Source organism: Phyllostomus discolor, chromosome 6, assembly GCF_004126475.2.
Source record: "Phyllostomus discolor isolate MPI-MPIP mPhyDis1 chromosome 6, mPhyDis1.pri.v3, whole genome shotgun sequence".
Classification (NCBI taxonomy): domain Eukaryota; kingdom Metazoa; phylum Chordata; class Mammalia; order Chiroptera; family Phyllostomidae; genus Phyllostomus; species Phyllostomus discolor.
The window spans coordinates 47,361,728-47,377,886 of NC_040908.2; the positions used below are offsets into that span (position 1 = coordinate 47,361,728).

At 36.0% G+C, this 16,159-nt stretch overlaps 1 protein-coding gene across 7 annotated transcripts in view; it reads left to right on the forward strand.

Annotated features, from left to right (window-relative positions):
- Positions 1-16,159, forward strand: part of EXOC6B (exocyst complex component 6B) — a 559,588-nt gene that overhangs the window by 222,356 nt on the left and 321,073 nt on the right. For all 7 annotated transcript variants that reach the window (XM_028514764.2, XM_028514769.2, XM_028514763.2 and 4 more), the window contains one exon: positions 14,261-14,329. In XM_028514764.2, the coding sequence (XP_028370565.1) occupies positions 14,261-14,329 (69 nt within the window). The remainder of the gene's footprint in view (positions 1-14,260; positions 14,330-16,159) is intronic.

The following is a 16,159-nucleotide window of genomic DNA, read 5'->3' on the forward strand; positions in this document are numbered from 1 at the left end:
GTATGTAACAGATGTGCCCAGACCAAAAAAAAAGATGCAAATGAAAGAACAGATCAAAGCTCTAAAAATAGAACTAATTGATAAAGAGAGAACCAACTTACCAGATGCAGAGTTCAAAACACTGGTAATCAGGATGCTCACAGAAATGATTGAGTATGTTTGAAAAATAAAGGAAAAAGTGAAGGCTACACAAAGTGAAATAAAGGAAAATGTACAGGGGACCAACTGTGAAGAAAAGGGAACCAGGACTCAAATCAAAGATTTGGAGCAGAAGGAAGAAATAAACATTCAACCAGAACAGAATAAAGAGACAAGAATTCAAAAAAATGAGGAGAGGCATAGGAATCTCCAGACAACTTTAAACATTCCAACATCTGAATCATAGGGGTGCCATTAGGAGAAGAGGAAGAGCAAGGAATTGGAAACTTACTTGAAAAAATAATAGAGAACTTTCTCAATCTGGCAAAGGAAATAGACTTCCAGGAAGTCTAGGAAGCTCAGAGAGTCCCAAAGAAGTTGGACCCAAGAAACACATACTAAAGCACATCATAATAAATTACCCAAGATTAAAGACAAGGAGAGAATCTTAAAAGCAGTAAGAGAAAACCAGACAGTTACCCACAAAGGAGTGCCCATAACACTATCAGCTGAAAGAAATCTTACAGGCAAGAAGGGGCTGGCAAGAAGTATTCAAAGTCATGAAAGGCAAGGACCTACATCCAAGAATACTCTATCCAGCAAAGCTACCATTTAGAATGGAAGGGCAGATAAAGTGCTTCCCAGGTAAGGTCAAGTTAAAGGAGTTCATCATCATCAAGCCTTTATTATATCAAATGTTAAAAAGACTTATCTAAGAAAAAGAAAATGACTAAAATATGAACAGTAAAATAAAAACAAACTCACAACTATCAACAATGTAATCTAAAAAAAAACAAAAACAAACTAAGCAAACAACTAGAATAGGAACAGAGTCCCATGGAGGGTTATCATTGGGAGGGGAAGGAAGAGAATGGGGGGAAAGGTACAGGGAATAAGAAGCATAACAGGTAGTAGGCATAACATAGACAGGGAGAAGTTAAGAACAGTATAGGAAATAGAGAAGCCAAAGAACTTATATGTACAACCCATGGATATGAACTAAGGGTGGGGGGATGCTGGTGGGAGGAGGGGTGAAGGGCAGAGGGGAATAAAGGGGGGGAATGGGACAACTGTAATAGCATAATCAATAAAATATATTTTAAAAAATAGTAAAATGAACCTCATATACCCTTTACTTACAGGCTTCACTTAAAATTTGACATACTCAAATATTTGATGTTGAAAGCATCAAAATACATATATCCACTTACCCTACACAAAGCTAAGACATTTGACATTGTCATATTTCATTCATCATATTTGAACTCTCAGTACAGCAATCTGTAGTTCCCTAAGAATGACATTGTCTTTTATAACAATACAATTATCACACTTATGAAATTTACCATTGATACAATAACTGCCACTTAATATATAACCCATATACTAATTTCTTCAGTTTTCTCAATTATGTCTCTGATAGCAGACTTTTTTCTTTCATTTTTCCTGCAGCCATATCCAGACAAATATCACACATTGTGTTCAATTTTTATGTCTGTTTATTCTCCTTTAATGTCTCTCATTAGGTGCATTTGGTACATCCTCATGATTAGGTTAAGTTTAATTAGTGTTGGCAGGATATTACAAAAATAATATTTTGTTCTTTTAATTGCATCATATGAGGAGGTACACAATTGGTTGAAGTGGTGTCTATGGGAAAGGTACCTTTCCCTCTTTGTAATTAATAAGTGATTGGTGGAGTGATTCTTTTAGACTAAGTGACTACCATGTTCCTTACCAGTTTTTTACCCATTGGTTTTAGAATTCACTGAAGATTCTTTGCTGAACCATGTGTTAGTGTGGTGATTATGAAATAGTGATTTTTTAAATTTTTATCATTTCTTTGACAATGATTATTTGCATTCTGCTATAAAAAAGAACTTTTCTCCCTTTTCTTTTTTTAGGGAGGCATTAGTCTTGTCATGTGGATTCTTATTTTATATATAATGGGTTATATTACACTCTTGTCTTTCATTTTGATTCTCTAATTGTTCCCAATGTGGCCTGCATAAGTCTCAACCATTATCCATTGACATGTCTTCATCAGTTTTTTAAATTACATTTATTGAGGTGACATTAGTTAATAAAATTGTATAGGTTTCAAGTGTACAGTTCTGTAATGCATCATCTGTATATTGTGTTGTGTGTTCACCACCCAAAGTGAAATCTCCTTTTGCCTGATACGTTTGGTCTCCTTTACCCTTTTCTATTGCCCCATCCCCCTTCCCTCAGGGAACCACTGCACTGTTTGTTGTCTGTGTCTGAGTTTCCATTCATTTGTTTTCTTTGTTCATTTGTATCTTTCATTCTTATGTCCCACATATGAATGAAATAATTTGATTCTTGACTTTTTTCTGTCTGACTTATTTTGCTTAGCATGATATTCTCAAGATCCATCTATTTGTTGAAAATGGCAATATTTCTTCTTTTCTTATGGCTGACCAGTATTCCATTGTGTATATGTACCACAGCTGCTTTATCCAATCATCTATGGAGGGACACAGTGATTGTTTTCATGTCTTGGCCACTGTGAATAATGCTTCAGTGAACATATGGGTGCATATATCTTTGCGAATAAATGTTTTCAAATTTTTCAGGCAGATACCCAAGAAGAGGGGTTTCTGGGTCATATAGCAACTCTATTCTTAATTGTTTGAGAAATCTCCATATTGTTTTCCATAATGTCTGTACCATTGTAAATTCCCATAAGCAACGAATGAGGGTTCTTTTTCCTCCACAATTCATCCAATACTTGATATTACCTGTCTTGTTGATAATAGCCATTCTTACAGGTGTGAGGTGGTATCTCATTGTAGTTTTTATTTGCATTTCCCTTATTGCTTCCATCAGTTTTGATTAATTCCTTTTCCTTTCCTGGTACAAGGTGCTTTTGATTCACTCTAGGTTCTGGCCCAGCCCCAGCCCCAGCTGTTTCTTCAAAGAGCTCTTTTCCCATTACTGGAGAACGATATTTAGAAACTGAGATGTGGGCAGTAGGTATGTTCCTTTGTGGACAGAGCAAAGAAATACACATGCCACACCAACACATAGACTGTTTTATAAATCATGAGTTAAAACTAATGCTTCTAATTTCAACCTGATATTACAGGAAATATCTCCTCCTATTCTAGATTTGTATTCCTTAGAATTCAGGTTTCCAGAGTAACTATATATTTACTCATTTGTCTAATCATACATCACAAACAAAATACTGGTAGTTCCATCCATAATTGCTTTACAAATGTTACTAAAGCAGTATGTTTATTAAGTTCAAGATTTTTTGCCTGTTCTTTTTATCCTACAATATATCCCACTGAGGCTATATAGTTCAGAATATTTTGTTCAAATGTTTCTTGGCTATTTTTTTTCCTTCTATGTGATTGTTACCAAATTGATATATAATTAGGTTCGCTTGTGGGTTTTTTTGCATTATTTTTTCACAGTTGCCTTCTTTTATTATTATGTAAAATATGAACAGGGTTTAAAAGGCAAAATTATATAAGCTACATCCAGTAAAACCCCATTCTCCTCTTGACCCCTTCCACTTTGTTCCTACCCACCCTCTGTGTATGTGTGTGTACCCTTCCTGATTGACATCTTACACAACGTGACTGTTAATTAGCATAATACACGTATATTTTTGTAGTTACTTTTTTTGCAATCGTACTTATTTTTTTACTTTATTAAATCTGCTTTATTTATTTATTTATTTATTTATGCTTTTAATAGTATCAGTGTATTTTTTAAAATCAAGCTGTTTTTATTTTAATTGTTGTTGCAATACAATTTTCTATCTTTTACTCCCATCCCAGCCCACCTACCCAGCCCTCCCCTCCTCCCTCCCATTTTCACCTGCCCCTAGTTTTTATCCATGTGTCCTTTATACTTGTTCCTGTAAACCCTTCCCCTTTCCCCCTGAAATCCCCCTGAAATTCCCTTTCTTTTCCCCTCCCCTCTGAACACTGTCAGTCTGTTCTCTAGTTCAGTGTCTTTGGTTATTTTTTGCTTGTTTCTTTGTTGTTTTGTTTAGGTTCCTGTTAAGGGTGAGATCATATGGTATTTGTCTTTCACCGCCTGGCTTATTTCGCTTAGCATAATGCTTTCCAGTTGCATCCATGCTGTTGCAAAGGGTAGGAGCTCCTTCTTTCTTTCTGATGCATAGAATTCCATTGTGTAAATGTACCATAGTTTTTTGATCCATTCATTTACTGATGGGCATCTAGGTTGCTTCCAACACTTGGCTATTGTAAATTGTGCTGCTATGAACATTGGGGTGCATAGGTTCTTTTGGATTGGTGTTTCAGGGTTCTTAGGATATAATCCTAGCAGTGGAATTGCTGGGTCAAAAGGCAGATCCCTTTTTAGTTTTCTGAGAAAATTCCATACTGTTTTCCATAGTGGTTGTACCAGTCTGCAATCCTACCAACAGTGCACTAGGGTCCCCTTTTCTTCACAACCTCTCCAACACTTGTTTGTTGCTTTGTTTATGATGGCCATTCTGACTCGTGTAAAGTTGGTATCTCATTGTGGTTTTAATTTGCATCTCTCTGATAGCTAGCGATATTGAGCATCTTTTCATGTGTCTCTGGATCCTCTGTATGTCCCTCTTGGAGAAGTGTCTGTTCAAGTCCTTTGCCCATTTTTTTGATTGAGTTGCTTGTCTTCTTAGAGTGGAGTCCTGTAAGTTCTTTATATATTTTGGAGATTAAATCCTTGTCTGAGGTATCATTGGCAAATATGTTTTCCCATATAGTTGGTTCTTTTTTAATTTTATTACTGCTTTCTTTAGCTGTGCAGAAGCATTTTATTTTGATGAGATCCCATTTGTTTATTCTTTCCTTTATGTCCCTTGCTCTGGGGGATGTATCAGTAAAAATGTTGCTGCGTGAAATATCTGAGATTTTCCTGCCTATGTTCTCCTTTTTGTAGTGACTTTTATCCTGAAAATATATCCGCATTAGTTTGTAGAAATCTTTGTCATTTTACTTTTACTACCAGATAGTACATCATTAACTGAATGTACTTGTAGTTCATTCAGCCAATCTTCTACATGTGGGTGTTTAATAATTTTTAATGTTTTCAAATTAAAGTATAGTGTTTCAACTATTCAATTACTAGACTTAGTTAAAAATAATGCTGACAATACCAGGTAAAGGGCAGATTGCAAAGCAACTGGAATTCTTACACATTGCATTGAAAATGCAAAATAGTATGGACAATTTGGAAAATAGTTTTGTAGTGTTTATTCATATACACTTACCATATATGATCCAGCAATCTCACTTTTAGGTATTCACCCATTATATTTACACAAAGCCCATACCTGAATGTTCATAGCAACTTTATTCATACATTATTAGAAAGTAGAAACAACCCAACTGTCCCTCTGTGGGAGAGAGGGTCAATTAACTGTGGTATATCCATAACTGGAGTATCACTCTGAAACAGAAAGACATGAGCTATAGCTTTCTGTACATGAAAGAGCGCAGGTCTATCTGTGTTGAACCTCACATGCAGTGTGTTAAATGAAAGAAGCCAGATCCAAAGGCTGCAATGCATCTGAATCTATTTCTATGGCACTTCTGAAAAGGGAGAACTTCAGGGACATAAAATGGGTCAGTGTTTGCTAAGTGCTGGGTGTCAGGGATCAAATTGACTACATTGGGGCACAAGGGAATTTTGGGAGTGGCGGGTCTTTTACAATCTAGTTTGTGCTGATGATTACAAGACTGTGGATTTGTCAGAACTCATTGAATTGTTCACTAGAAAGGGTATATTTTACTGTACATAAAACACCTTAAAACATAAAAAAAGTTTCAAAATAAACCCTAAAACCTGAGGTATATATTCAGGGTAGGTCCCTAGAAGCAGGACTGTTGATTCATGAGGTAAGGGCATGTGTAGTTTTGTTCGATGTCAGGTTTTGCTCCTTAGAGGTTATACCATTTCCTATATCTCTCCCCTACAGCAATGTGTGAGACGCCTGTTTCCTGACAACTTCTTCAGTACTTTGTTAAGCTTTGAATTTGGGCCAGTTGCATAGATGAAAAATGGTATCACTGTATAGCTTTAATTTGCATTTCCATTACTATGAGTGAAATGTAGTATCTTACAAGTTTGAGGCCTATTTTTATTATCTCTTTTCTTCAGTAAATTTTCTGCTCATGTATTTTGCCCCATTTTTCTTATAATTTTTTCCCTTTGATTTTAATGAGTTCTTTATATATTCTTTACATATAATATTATAACATTATTTTCTATTATTTTTATTAATTTTTCCTCCTCTCAGAACTTCTATACTTAATACCATATTTAGTTCTCATTGCCTTTTTTGCCTAACAGTTTACAATTGCTTAACATAGAGTAGGACCATTGTTAAATAAAGACCAGCTGAACTTTTATTTCCCCAGTGTTTAGCTTTAGGCACAGAATTCTTGAGGGACTCTCTTTTGTTTTTGGCCACAAAGGTTTTTGCAGTGTCTAAGTAAAGAGAAATGGTGATTTTTTCTTATTTTCTTCTGCTTAGTGCAAACACTTGGTAATAATCTCTTTGGGGATTTCTCAAGAAGAATCCTAATGATTGGTGAGACACTCCACAGCAAAATCTGGAACTTTCAGGCTAGGGCTCTGGTCAGGGTACTCTTATATGTTCAAAGGCTCAGAAAATTCCTTATAGTTTTGCTCATTCTAGTCACTCAGAATCCTAGGCCTTCTGATTTGCTGATGTGTTGGTGTTCAGTCCAGCTCTGTGAAGGGTTGTTTCCAAATGAATTCTACCCTTCTTTTCTCTGAAGTTTTGGAAGCAAAGTAGGACAGAAAAGTGAAGTGGTGGAAAAGTTTGCCAGGTATTTCCTGGCTTCCACACATAATATGAGCATAGACATTAATCCTCTGAATGCAAAGGCAGTGCCCCTTCAGCTAATCACTTGTTGTTTTCTCCTTTCAGAAACATGCATGGTACATTTTAATGATCTGAGATCTAACTAATGTTCAGAAATGGCACCAAGTTCTTGCATTCATTTACTAATACTGAGAAGCTGTTTTGTGTAGAGTGGTAGTCAAACATATTTTCAAGAAGGAGAATGACTCAAATGATTAGTGAGAAACATTTAAATTCCTTGCAAACTTCTGCCATACTCTTTCTGAATGATCCACCTGCTTTGAAGGTTTCATAAGAGAAAAATAAATGGCCTGTGTTTGTGTGTATCTCCTGGGACAGCTGTGCTAACGACAGGGCCAGAGTGCGCTAATGCATTTCTGTTGTCGTACACCATCTTTATCAGCAGCGTAGTTAAATTTCTCAGTACATTTGCTTCTACTCTCAAGTGGAGGGAGGCAAGTAATCTTTTCTTGTACTCTATTCTTCTTTCCTAATGGTATACTTACCCAGTAATAAAGCAGGTAGGTTTATCAGGTTGTTACCTGTAATTACCGTATTTTTAGGACCATAAGATACACCTAGGTTTTAGAGGAGGAAAATAGGGAAAAAATTTTGAAGCAAAAAATGTGGCAGAATATTTAATAACATAAATAACAAAGACTTCCTCGCACCCCTCCACCCCTCCCCCGCACAGTGAGCCAGGTAAGCTACATTTGGAATATAAGATGCACCTGCCTTTTCCTCTGAAATTTGGGAGGGGTGCGTCTTATAGTCTGAAAAAATTTACAGTACCTTTTTCCCTACCTCTATTCCTTAGTGAGTCATTCAAATAGTTACCAACTCCCAACTTTTTTTAGGGAGCGGGGAGTATTACAGAAATATTAAATGAATATATCTGTTAACATCTGAATGCCATCATTTATTTTAAAATTAAAATCTTTTTCTTCTTTAATAAATTAAATCATTTTCTTTATTCTGAATGAGAGGAACTTACCCATTAACCTTTTTATTTTCAGAGACTTTGACCTGAACTAAGACATATTAGAGAAGAAGAAAAGCATCATAAAAGTCAGGTCCTGATGTTTTGCAAGAATTTTCATAATTAAAAATGTTCATGTTCCTTTTCTTTCTGACCATCTAATATTCTCATTTCTACTTGGAATTTTTATATCTTCTTCAAAATATATTGTCTGCAGAGGTTTATAAGACTGATTTTCCACATGCCTTTCATTAATCCTATTTATAAATTTACTTTCTTACTTTGTCTTCAGATTCTTTTTAGTCATCTGCATAGTGGCGTCCTTTGGTAGCTAGTATATTAATAGTATACAGGGTCTTTATATTATTTGTTAAAATAGTATAGTATAGTATTTGTTAAAAACTTAACAAATGTTTTGCAGACATTAATTAAGAATTTCTTTGATGTAAGTTAATATTTATCATACAAATGTAAAAGTCATGTTGAAGCAGACAGATTAGCCATGTACATTGGTACCTAGTGATATATGATCTCTAAAAGATATGTGGTTGTATAATTGTAGAATGTAGTAGTTACCTTCCTTATATCCATCTCTGAATGTTATAATCCAGACACTCCTAATTCTTTTACTGGATATTATTTTAACATCCTAACTTGTATATTATACCATGCTTTCAGAGATAGGTTTCTTAGTTACAGAATCTAAAATCTTACTTACTACTTGTTTTTCTGAAAATAAAGAGGTTTGAGCTGACAGAAGACACTAATGTTCCCCATGCAGAAACTGTATAGGGAATTAGAGGGCTGCTGTCCTTGGTGATGAAAGTATTTCATGTGAATTCATAAGGAAAAGAACTAGTTAAAAAAAGCAGAATAATCTCTAATATACTATTTGTGGCTATGGTTGATATCTTCATGGATCTATTAGAACTAGAAAAATGCAGACTCCAGTATCTTAATGTCTTGAGTTCCTGACTGCCAGGCAGAGGAAATGTTTAACTATTTTAATCATGTTTCTGTATCTCAGAAAGAAAGCCCTTATGAGAGGAAATGACAACGTCCTACCACAAAGTTATCTCTTATCAGTTATAGTCTCAGTCAATAATGATTTGTCAAACTTGGACATGTGTAAAATGCAAGAGCTGTGTTATTTACTTTGGAAAGGAAAAATTAGATGAAGCTGATAACGACAAAGTCATGGCATTTGTTAGGAGACAGAAACCATTAGAGACAGTCATTGTTAGCTTAGGAAAGTGTCCTTGGACCCCTCCCTCTGCCCCAGCTGAAACCTAAACCTGCTTGAATCATTCTTGCAACTTGAGGGAAGGGAGGGGCAAAGGAGGGGAAGAAGAATGAAGACAGTTTTGACAGAGATTTAGCATTTTAAATGGAGAGCAAAAGGTGGACCTTAAAACAGACCTGTATGAGTCAGAAAAACTGCCTTTTGTTCTCTTCCCCACCCCATTTATTTAGATTTTTGAAAGTTCATTTCTTATCCCTCCAAACGTGTAGCATTCCTTCACGTACAGTGTAGGTTGCTCTCTTGCTTTTGCCTTTCCCTAGATGTGATTCTTTTTCATTAGTGAAAATAGAGAAAACACATCTAGCTCAAAGCAACATGAGTCAGTGCATGCTTTACGTGCCTTTCTCCTCACAGCACTGTTCCTGGTTCCTCACAGTTTTCCTGGTGCTCCTCACAGAAGGGAGCACAGAGGAAAAATGATTTCTAAATAGCAGACTATTTTGAGGAGGGAGGTAAAGTTTGTAAGCTGAAGCCCCATTTTGTTCCATCTTTTCTTGTCAAGATTTTTGTGGACTGCTTTCAAAGCAGGCAGTCATGGGCTTAGGAGGACTTAACTGGACTATGATTTCAGAGCTAAGAAACAGCAAAGCTAGTATTTCCAGGTCAGGGCACTTTAAACAGTTTGTAGCTGAGTATGATGATGTCAATTCAGCCTCACAGAGAATAGTTTGGTTGTAAAATTTGGTGGAGATGATAGGAAAGACCTTTGTCTCCCGTGTGTGTGTGTGTGCGTGTGTGTGCGTGTGCGTGTGTTTTAGTTGGCCCAGATAAACCGGTCTTATTAGTCCATTAGTAAGAGGCCCTATTAGCTTATTCAGCAAGATTTATAGGGAGGCTGCCCCCTAATGTGGATGTTTATTCTGTAAGGGTGGGTCCACATGTGAAAGGGCCAGTGCTCTGTCTGGAGAATGGCTTGAGGCACTTAGTTTCCTTTTGAATGAAACTACAGCTCTGAGTCAAAGCAAAACAAAATAAACTGCATGAACATAAATGGAAATTTGTGATTAAATTTTAATTCAAAATTAAGTAAGGAACTTTCTTTAACTTTTTGCAAGTATTATAATAATCATTATAATTATTATTAATCTTTATAATTATTAATTCTAAATAAAAAAGTTTCATTTCTTATACAGATCAGGTTTTTAAAATGTTTCTTGTCTTTTTTCATCTGCCTGTTTAATTTTTGTGTAGTTTAAATATAATTATAAATGAAATTTTACTATTTTTCTTTTTTTGAGATTGTGTTTCACTTAGCTGTAGTTTTTACTGGTAGGCTCTGGTTTTCTGGAAAGACAAAATGAATTTCCTTCTTTAAATCTCCACTTCACAGTCAAAGAGGTGAGACTGTAAAGATGGCTTTAATGTTGCGGTTATTTCAAATAAGTGTGCCTAAATTATCACATGTTGCTTCATTTTGAACCACTTAAAAATGTTGCCTTAAAAATGTTAAGATAAAAATGAGTGTCCACTTGTACTATTTTTTATTAAAGATTTTAATTATTTATTTTTAGAGAGAGGGGAAGGGAAGGAGAAGGAGAAGGAGAGAAACATCAATTTGTGGTCGCCTCTTACATGTTCCTTACTGGGGACCTGGCTTGCAACCCAGGCACGTGCCCTGACTGGGAATCTAAGTTGTGACCCTTTGGTGTGCAGGCCAGCACTCAGTCCACTGAGCCACACCAGCCAGGGCCATTTGTACTCTTAAAGTTACAATTTTTATGTGCCTTTTAATGTTATTTTTTTAACTATATATGCCCATCTGTCTATAAACTGTTGTCTCAATAATTTTGCTTGGGATGTTGTATAGGATTTGAGCACATTACTATCAGTGTTTGGATTCACATAAAAGTTTGAGGGCTTACATAGTATATAGCGCTATGAGATTCTTAAATATAGAGATTTAATCTCTGCCTTTATGGATGCAAGCAAATGAACAAAATTGTCAGTAAATTTGAACCAATAGAGATGGTTATATTCTGATGAATCATACAGTTATCAGCATTACAGTAAAAACTTCAGCTAGGTCTTTTTTAAAAATTATTTTTAATGTAATTTTGTCTTTTTTGCTTTTTGTTTTTTTCAGTGTTTACTTTCAGTATCTTTTTTTATTCTTACTAAATTCCTATAGGTCAACTGATAGTTTCTTTTTTTAGTTGAAGAAATTGAGGCCAAAGTAAATTGTGATTTGTCAGGTCACATAACAAATTGGTTTTTAGCACTGACTATACTCCAGTTCTTACCTGATATTTTTTGTTTTCCTTTCTCTTTTGATGTCTAGGTTTAATCTGTAGGCATTGCTCATATAATAATTTGCTAGTATTGCTTGTAGGATTGGCTTTCCCATTTTTAAGTATATTTTATTGATTATGCTACTACAGTTGTCCCAATTTTCTTCTCCCCTTTCTCTCCCAACTCCCTGCAGCCCCCACCCTTTAACATCCCCCTCCTTAGTTCATGTCCATGGATTGTACAAATTAAGTTCTTCAGCTTCTTCATTTCCTATAGTATTCTTAACTTCCTCCTGTCTATTTTGTGCCTACCTATTATGCTTCTTATTCCCTGTACCTTTCCCCCCATCCTTTCCTTCTTTCTCCCCACTGATAACCCTCCATGTGAGCCCCATTTCTGTGATTCAATTCCTATTCTAGTTGTTGGCTTAGTTTTTTTTTTTAGGTTCAGTTGTTGATAGTTGTGAGTTTGTTGTCATTTTACTGTTCAAAGTTTTTGATCTTTTTCTTAGATAAGTCTTTTTTAACATTTCATATAATAAGGGCTTGGTGATGATGAACTCCTTTAATTGACCTTATCTGGGAAGCACTTTATCTTTTCTTCCATTCTAAATGATAGCTTTGTTGGACAGAGAAATCTTAGATGTAGGTCCTTGCCTTTCATGACTTGGAATACTTCTTGCCAGCCCCTTCTAGTCTGTAAGGTTTCTGGTGAGAAATCAGCTGATAGCCTTATGGCAATGCCTTTGTAAGTAACTGTCTCCTATTCTGTTTCTGCTTTTAAGATTCTCTCCTTATCTTTAATGTTGGGTAATGTAATTATGGTGTGCCTTGGTGAGTGCTTCCTTGGGTCCAATTTCTTTGGGGCTCTCTGAGCTTCTTGGACTTCTTGGAAGTGTCTTTCCTTTGCCAGATTGGGGAAGTTTTCCTTCATTACATTTTCCAATAAGTCTTCAATTTCTTGCTCTTGTTCTTCTCCTTCTGGCACCCCTAAGATTTGGATGTTGGAACATTTAAAGTTTTCCTGGAGGTTTCTAATCCTCTCCTCATTTTTTTGAATTCTTATTTCTTCATTCTGTTTCAGTTGAATGTTTATTTCTTCCTTCTGTTCCATATCTTTGATTTGACTCCCGGTTTCCTTTCCTTCACTGTTGGTTCCCTGAATATTTTCCTTTATTTCACTTTGGGTATCCTTCATTTTGTGACCCAGCTCAATCAAGTCTGTGAGCCAGTGTTTTGAACTCTGCCTCTGATAGATTGGCTATCTCTTCATCGCTTACATCCTAATTTTGAAGTTTTGATCTGTTCTTTCATTTGAACCATAATTCTTTGTCTGCACACCTGTTACGTTTTAAGGGGCAGTGTCTTAGGTATTTGCCTGGTTGGGGCATCCCTGCTTGTGGGGGAGAGCTCAGAGAGGGAACTATGTGGCTTGCTGGGCTCTTGTTCCACTGTCACTTCCATCTCTTCCCACAAGAGGATTGTGCACTTTCTGGTGCTGATTTGCAGGTGGGTGTGTTTGTGTATGTTTTAGGATCCCGTGGGCCTCTCCATCAGACTCTCATATGAGACTGGGAGTTTCCCCCATGGCCGCAACCCCGCCCCCCACATTTTGACAGACAGAGGTTTTTAGTCTTTAGTTTCCTGCACTGAAACTCTGGATTTTGCCTTCTGTCTTGCATTCCCTTTGGTTCTCCCAGGTTATCTGTGAACGAATTTGGGATAACCTGTGCAATCCACTGCCTTGTGGTGGTCCTCTCCACGCTGGTTGCCTTGCTGCCCATCTCTGCCCCTCCCACCGGTCTAGATGAGTATTTCTGTAACTCCTTGGTTGTTGGACTTCTATGCAGTTTGATTTTCTGGCAGTTCTGGTGGTTCTTTGTTTTTAAATTGGTTGTTATCCTTCTTTTGCTTGTGGGAGGCAGCAAAGTATTTCTGCCTACACCTCCATTGTGGCTGGAACTCTCTGGCTTTCCCATTCTTTATCTTAGTTTTCACACCGTCTCCCTTCTTCTTTTCCTAGCATATTTCTGTATTTTGATTGTGTTCTGACTTAAATGGTCATGAATTTTTCTGCCTTTCAGAAATTGGCTGCAGGCCATTTAATTCATCCTCTGTGGCAAGTTTTGTTTTGACCACTAAAATGTAGTTTTTTTTTATGCAGACTATCATGAATCTAAGAATGCAAAGTCAGCCCTGGCTGGCGTAGCTCAGTGGATTGAGTGCGGGCTGGGAACCAAAGTGTCCCAGGTTCGATTCCCAGCCAGGGTACATTCCTGGGTTGCAGGCCATAACCCCCAGCAACCGCACATTGATGTCTGTCTGTCTCTCCCCGCCCCGCCCCATTTCTCCCTAAAAATAAATAAATAAAATCTTTTAAAAAAATAAATTAAAAAAAAAAGAATGCAAAGTCAAATTTTCAAAGATTCATCCTCACCTTCTTTTCCCTCTGCGGGAGCAGTGACACCTGTTACTCTTCTCTGTTATATGTCCTTCTGTTCTGTGTTTCCATCCTCGATGATATCTTCACAGTTTATTAACCACGTGGCCAAAATGCCAAAACTAGGCTTCTGGGACCATGGTTTGTTTGCTTGATTTGTGTTTCTCTCTCAGAAGCTAGACCTGGTCTTTTTTTTTAAAAAAAAAAAAAAACAGTTGAGCAGTAAAAATGAATGCAGTTGCTTTTAATAGCTTTGTTTGAATATTTTGTGACAATCTTGATGGTTTTACAGGTACCTGGGGCCCAAGATTTGGTGGATTTCTCTCCTGTTTATCGATGTCTACACATATATTCTGTCCTGGTGAGTTTTTTATCTGGCTCTGCCTAGTAGAGATATATATTGAATTCAAACTCTACTTTCTCATTTTTGATAATTTTTCTGTTTATTATTAAGAGTAAGGAAAGAGCAACTTATTTAAGGAGTATTATTAAAACATCTTTAAAAAAAAGATTTTATTTATTTATTTTTAGAGAGAGGGGGAGGGAGGGACAAAGAGAGAGAAACATCAATGTGTGGTTGCCAATCACGTGGCCCCCACTGGGGACCTGGTCTGCAACCCAGGCATGTGCCCTGACTAGGAATTAAACTGGCAACCCTTTGGTTTGCAGCCCATGCTCAATTCACTGAGCTACACCAGCCAGGGCTATTAAAACATCTTTTATTCTTAAATCTTTTATGTTTGCTATGTAATATGTTATAACTAGTGACATTAATTTCTATCAGTCAACATGTTATTAGATTATACCTAAAAATACTTGCATGTTCAGATTTCAGTTCTGAATTTAATAATGCATTTATGTAAATAACAATAGCCAAACTTTATATATTAAAATGATTTTTGTAAAAGCGGTGTTTTATTCCTGATTACAGTTATTCTTTTTGTCATACAAAGCATATGAAAAGAGGAACCGCTTTGGGGGAAATTTTATGGGTGTTAGTGGTATTCTAATAAACAAACTAGAACTCATCTGCATCTTGGTAGTACACCTACATGCAGACACACAGATACATACAAAGTCAGTAAAAAAAAATAAACATTGAAATTAAAGACAAATTGATGAGAGAAGCTCACTATGATTATTTTTAATAGCAAAGTTCAGTGAAACTTCTATCAAGTTGTTATTAATATAATGCTAAGCAAAGTAAGTCTATCTTATTATCCAGTCTGTTATCCCTTCATATATGTAATGTGGTGTCACTTGGTCATGACTCCAGACAGTTTGGGATGGGTCTGTGGATGCCATGACCTGCAGTGTTATGGCATCCATTACAGGACCATTATGTAGTGCTCTCCATTAATTTGAGAAAAGACCTGGCAGTCCTGTGCTCTCTTCTCCTTCCTCCTCTGGTTCCCTCCTCCCCTGTCCTGTTCTCTCTCCCACTCTTTTTTCCATCTCTCATTCCTTGTTATATGTATAAAGATGAAGTAGAATATAACTGAGTTGTATCAAGACATTTAAAGTAAGTAGACAATTTTTTTCAACTTAATGTACAGAGAATTAAAGAAATTATATATATCTTATTTTTGTGGGACACTACTATTATTTCACACAAAGCTGTCATTTATATTTTATCATTTTTTCCCATTCATCTCCTACCCACAAGCCCACTCGTCTCCTATCCCCAACTAACTCTAATATGTTTAATTTATGGTCATGGTTGTGCTTGTGTCCTTGAAAAATAGTGATTTTTGTATATGAAGGTATTTTCAGTTTACTCAGATGGTGTTGTCTTATGGATCTAGTTCTATTTATTGTATTTTTTAAATTCAGCACTATTTCTAATATCCTTGTTATCATCTCTATATCTAACTGATTGCCTTGTACTTCTGCATGATAATTAACTGATGGTTTGTATTTGCTGTGCTTTAATTATTGGTTACATTGATGATTAACACTTAAATTGCCTCTAATATTTCTTCTGTAACAAATATGATCCCCTTATGGACTTCTGTGTAAGTTTCCATGCCTAGGAGTAGAATTTCTGGGCGTAAGGTATATGTATATGTATAATATTTAATTACACTAGTTCTTAATTTTTGTTAATCTGATGAATATTGAATGATAGCTTTTTGTTATAACTTACATTTCTTTGATTACTAGTAACATAGTGCTTCTTTTTATATACTTA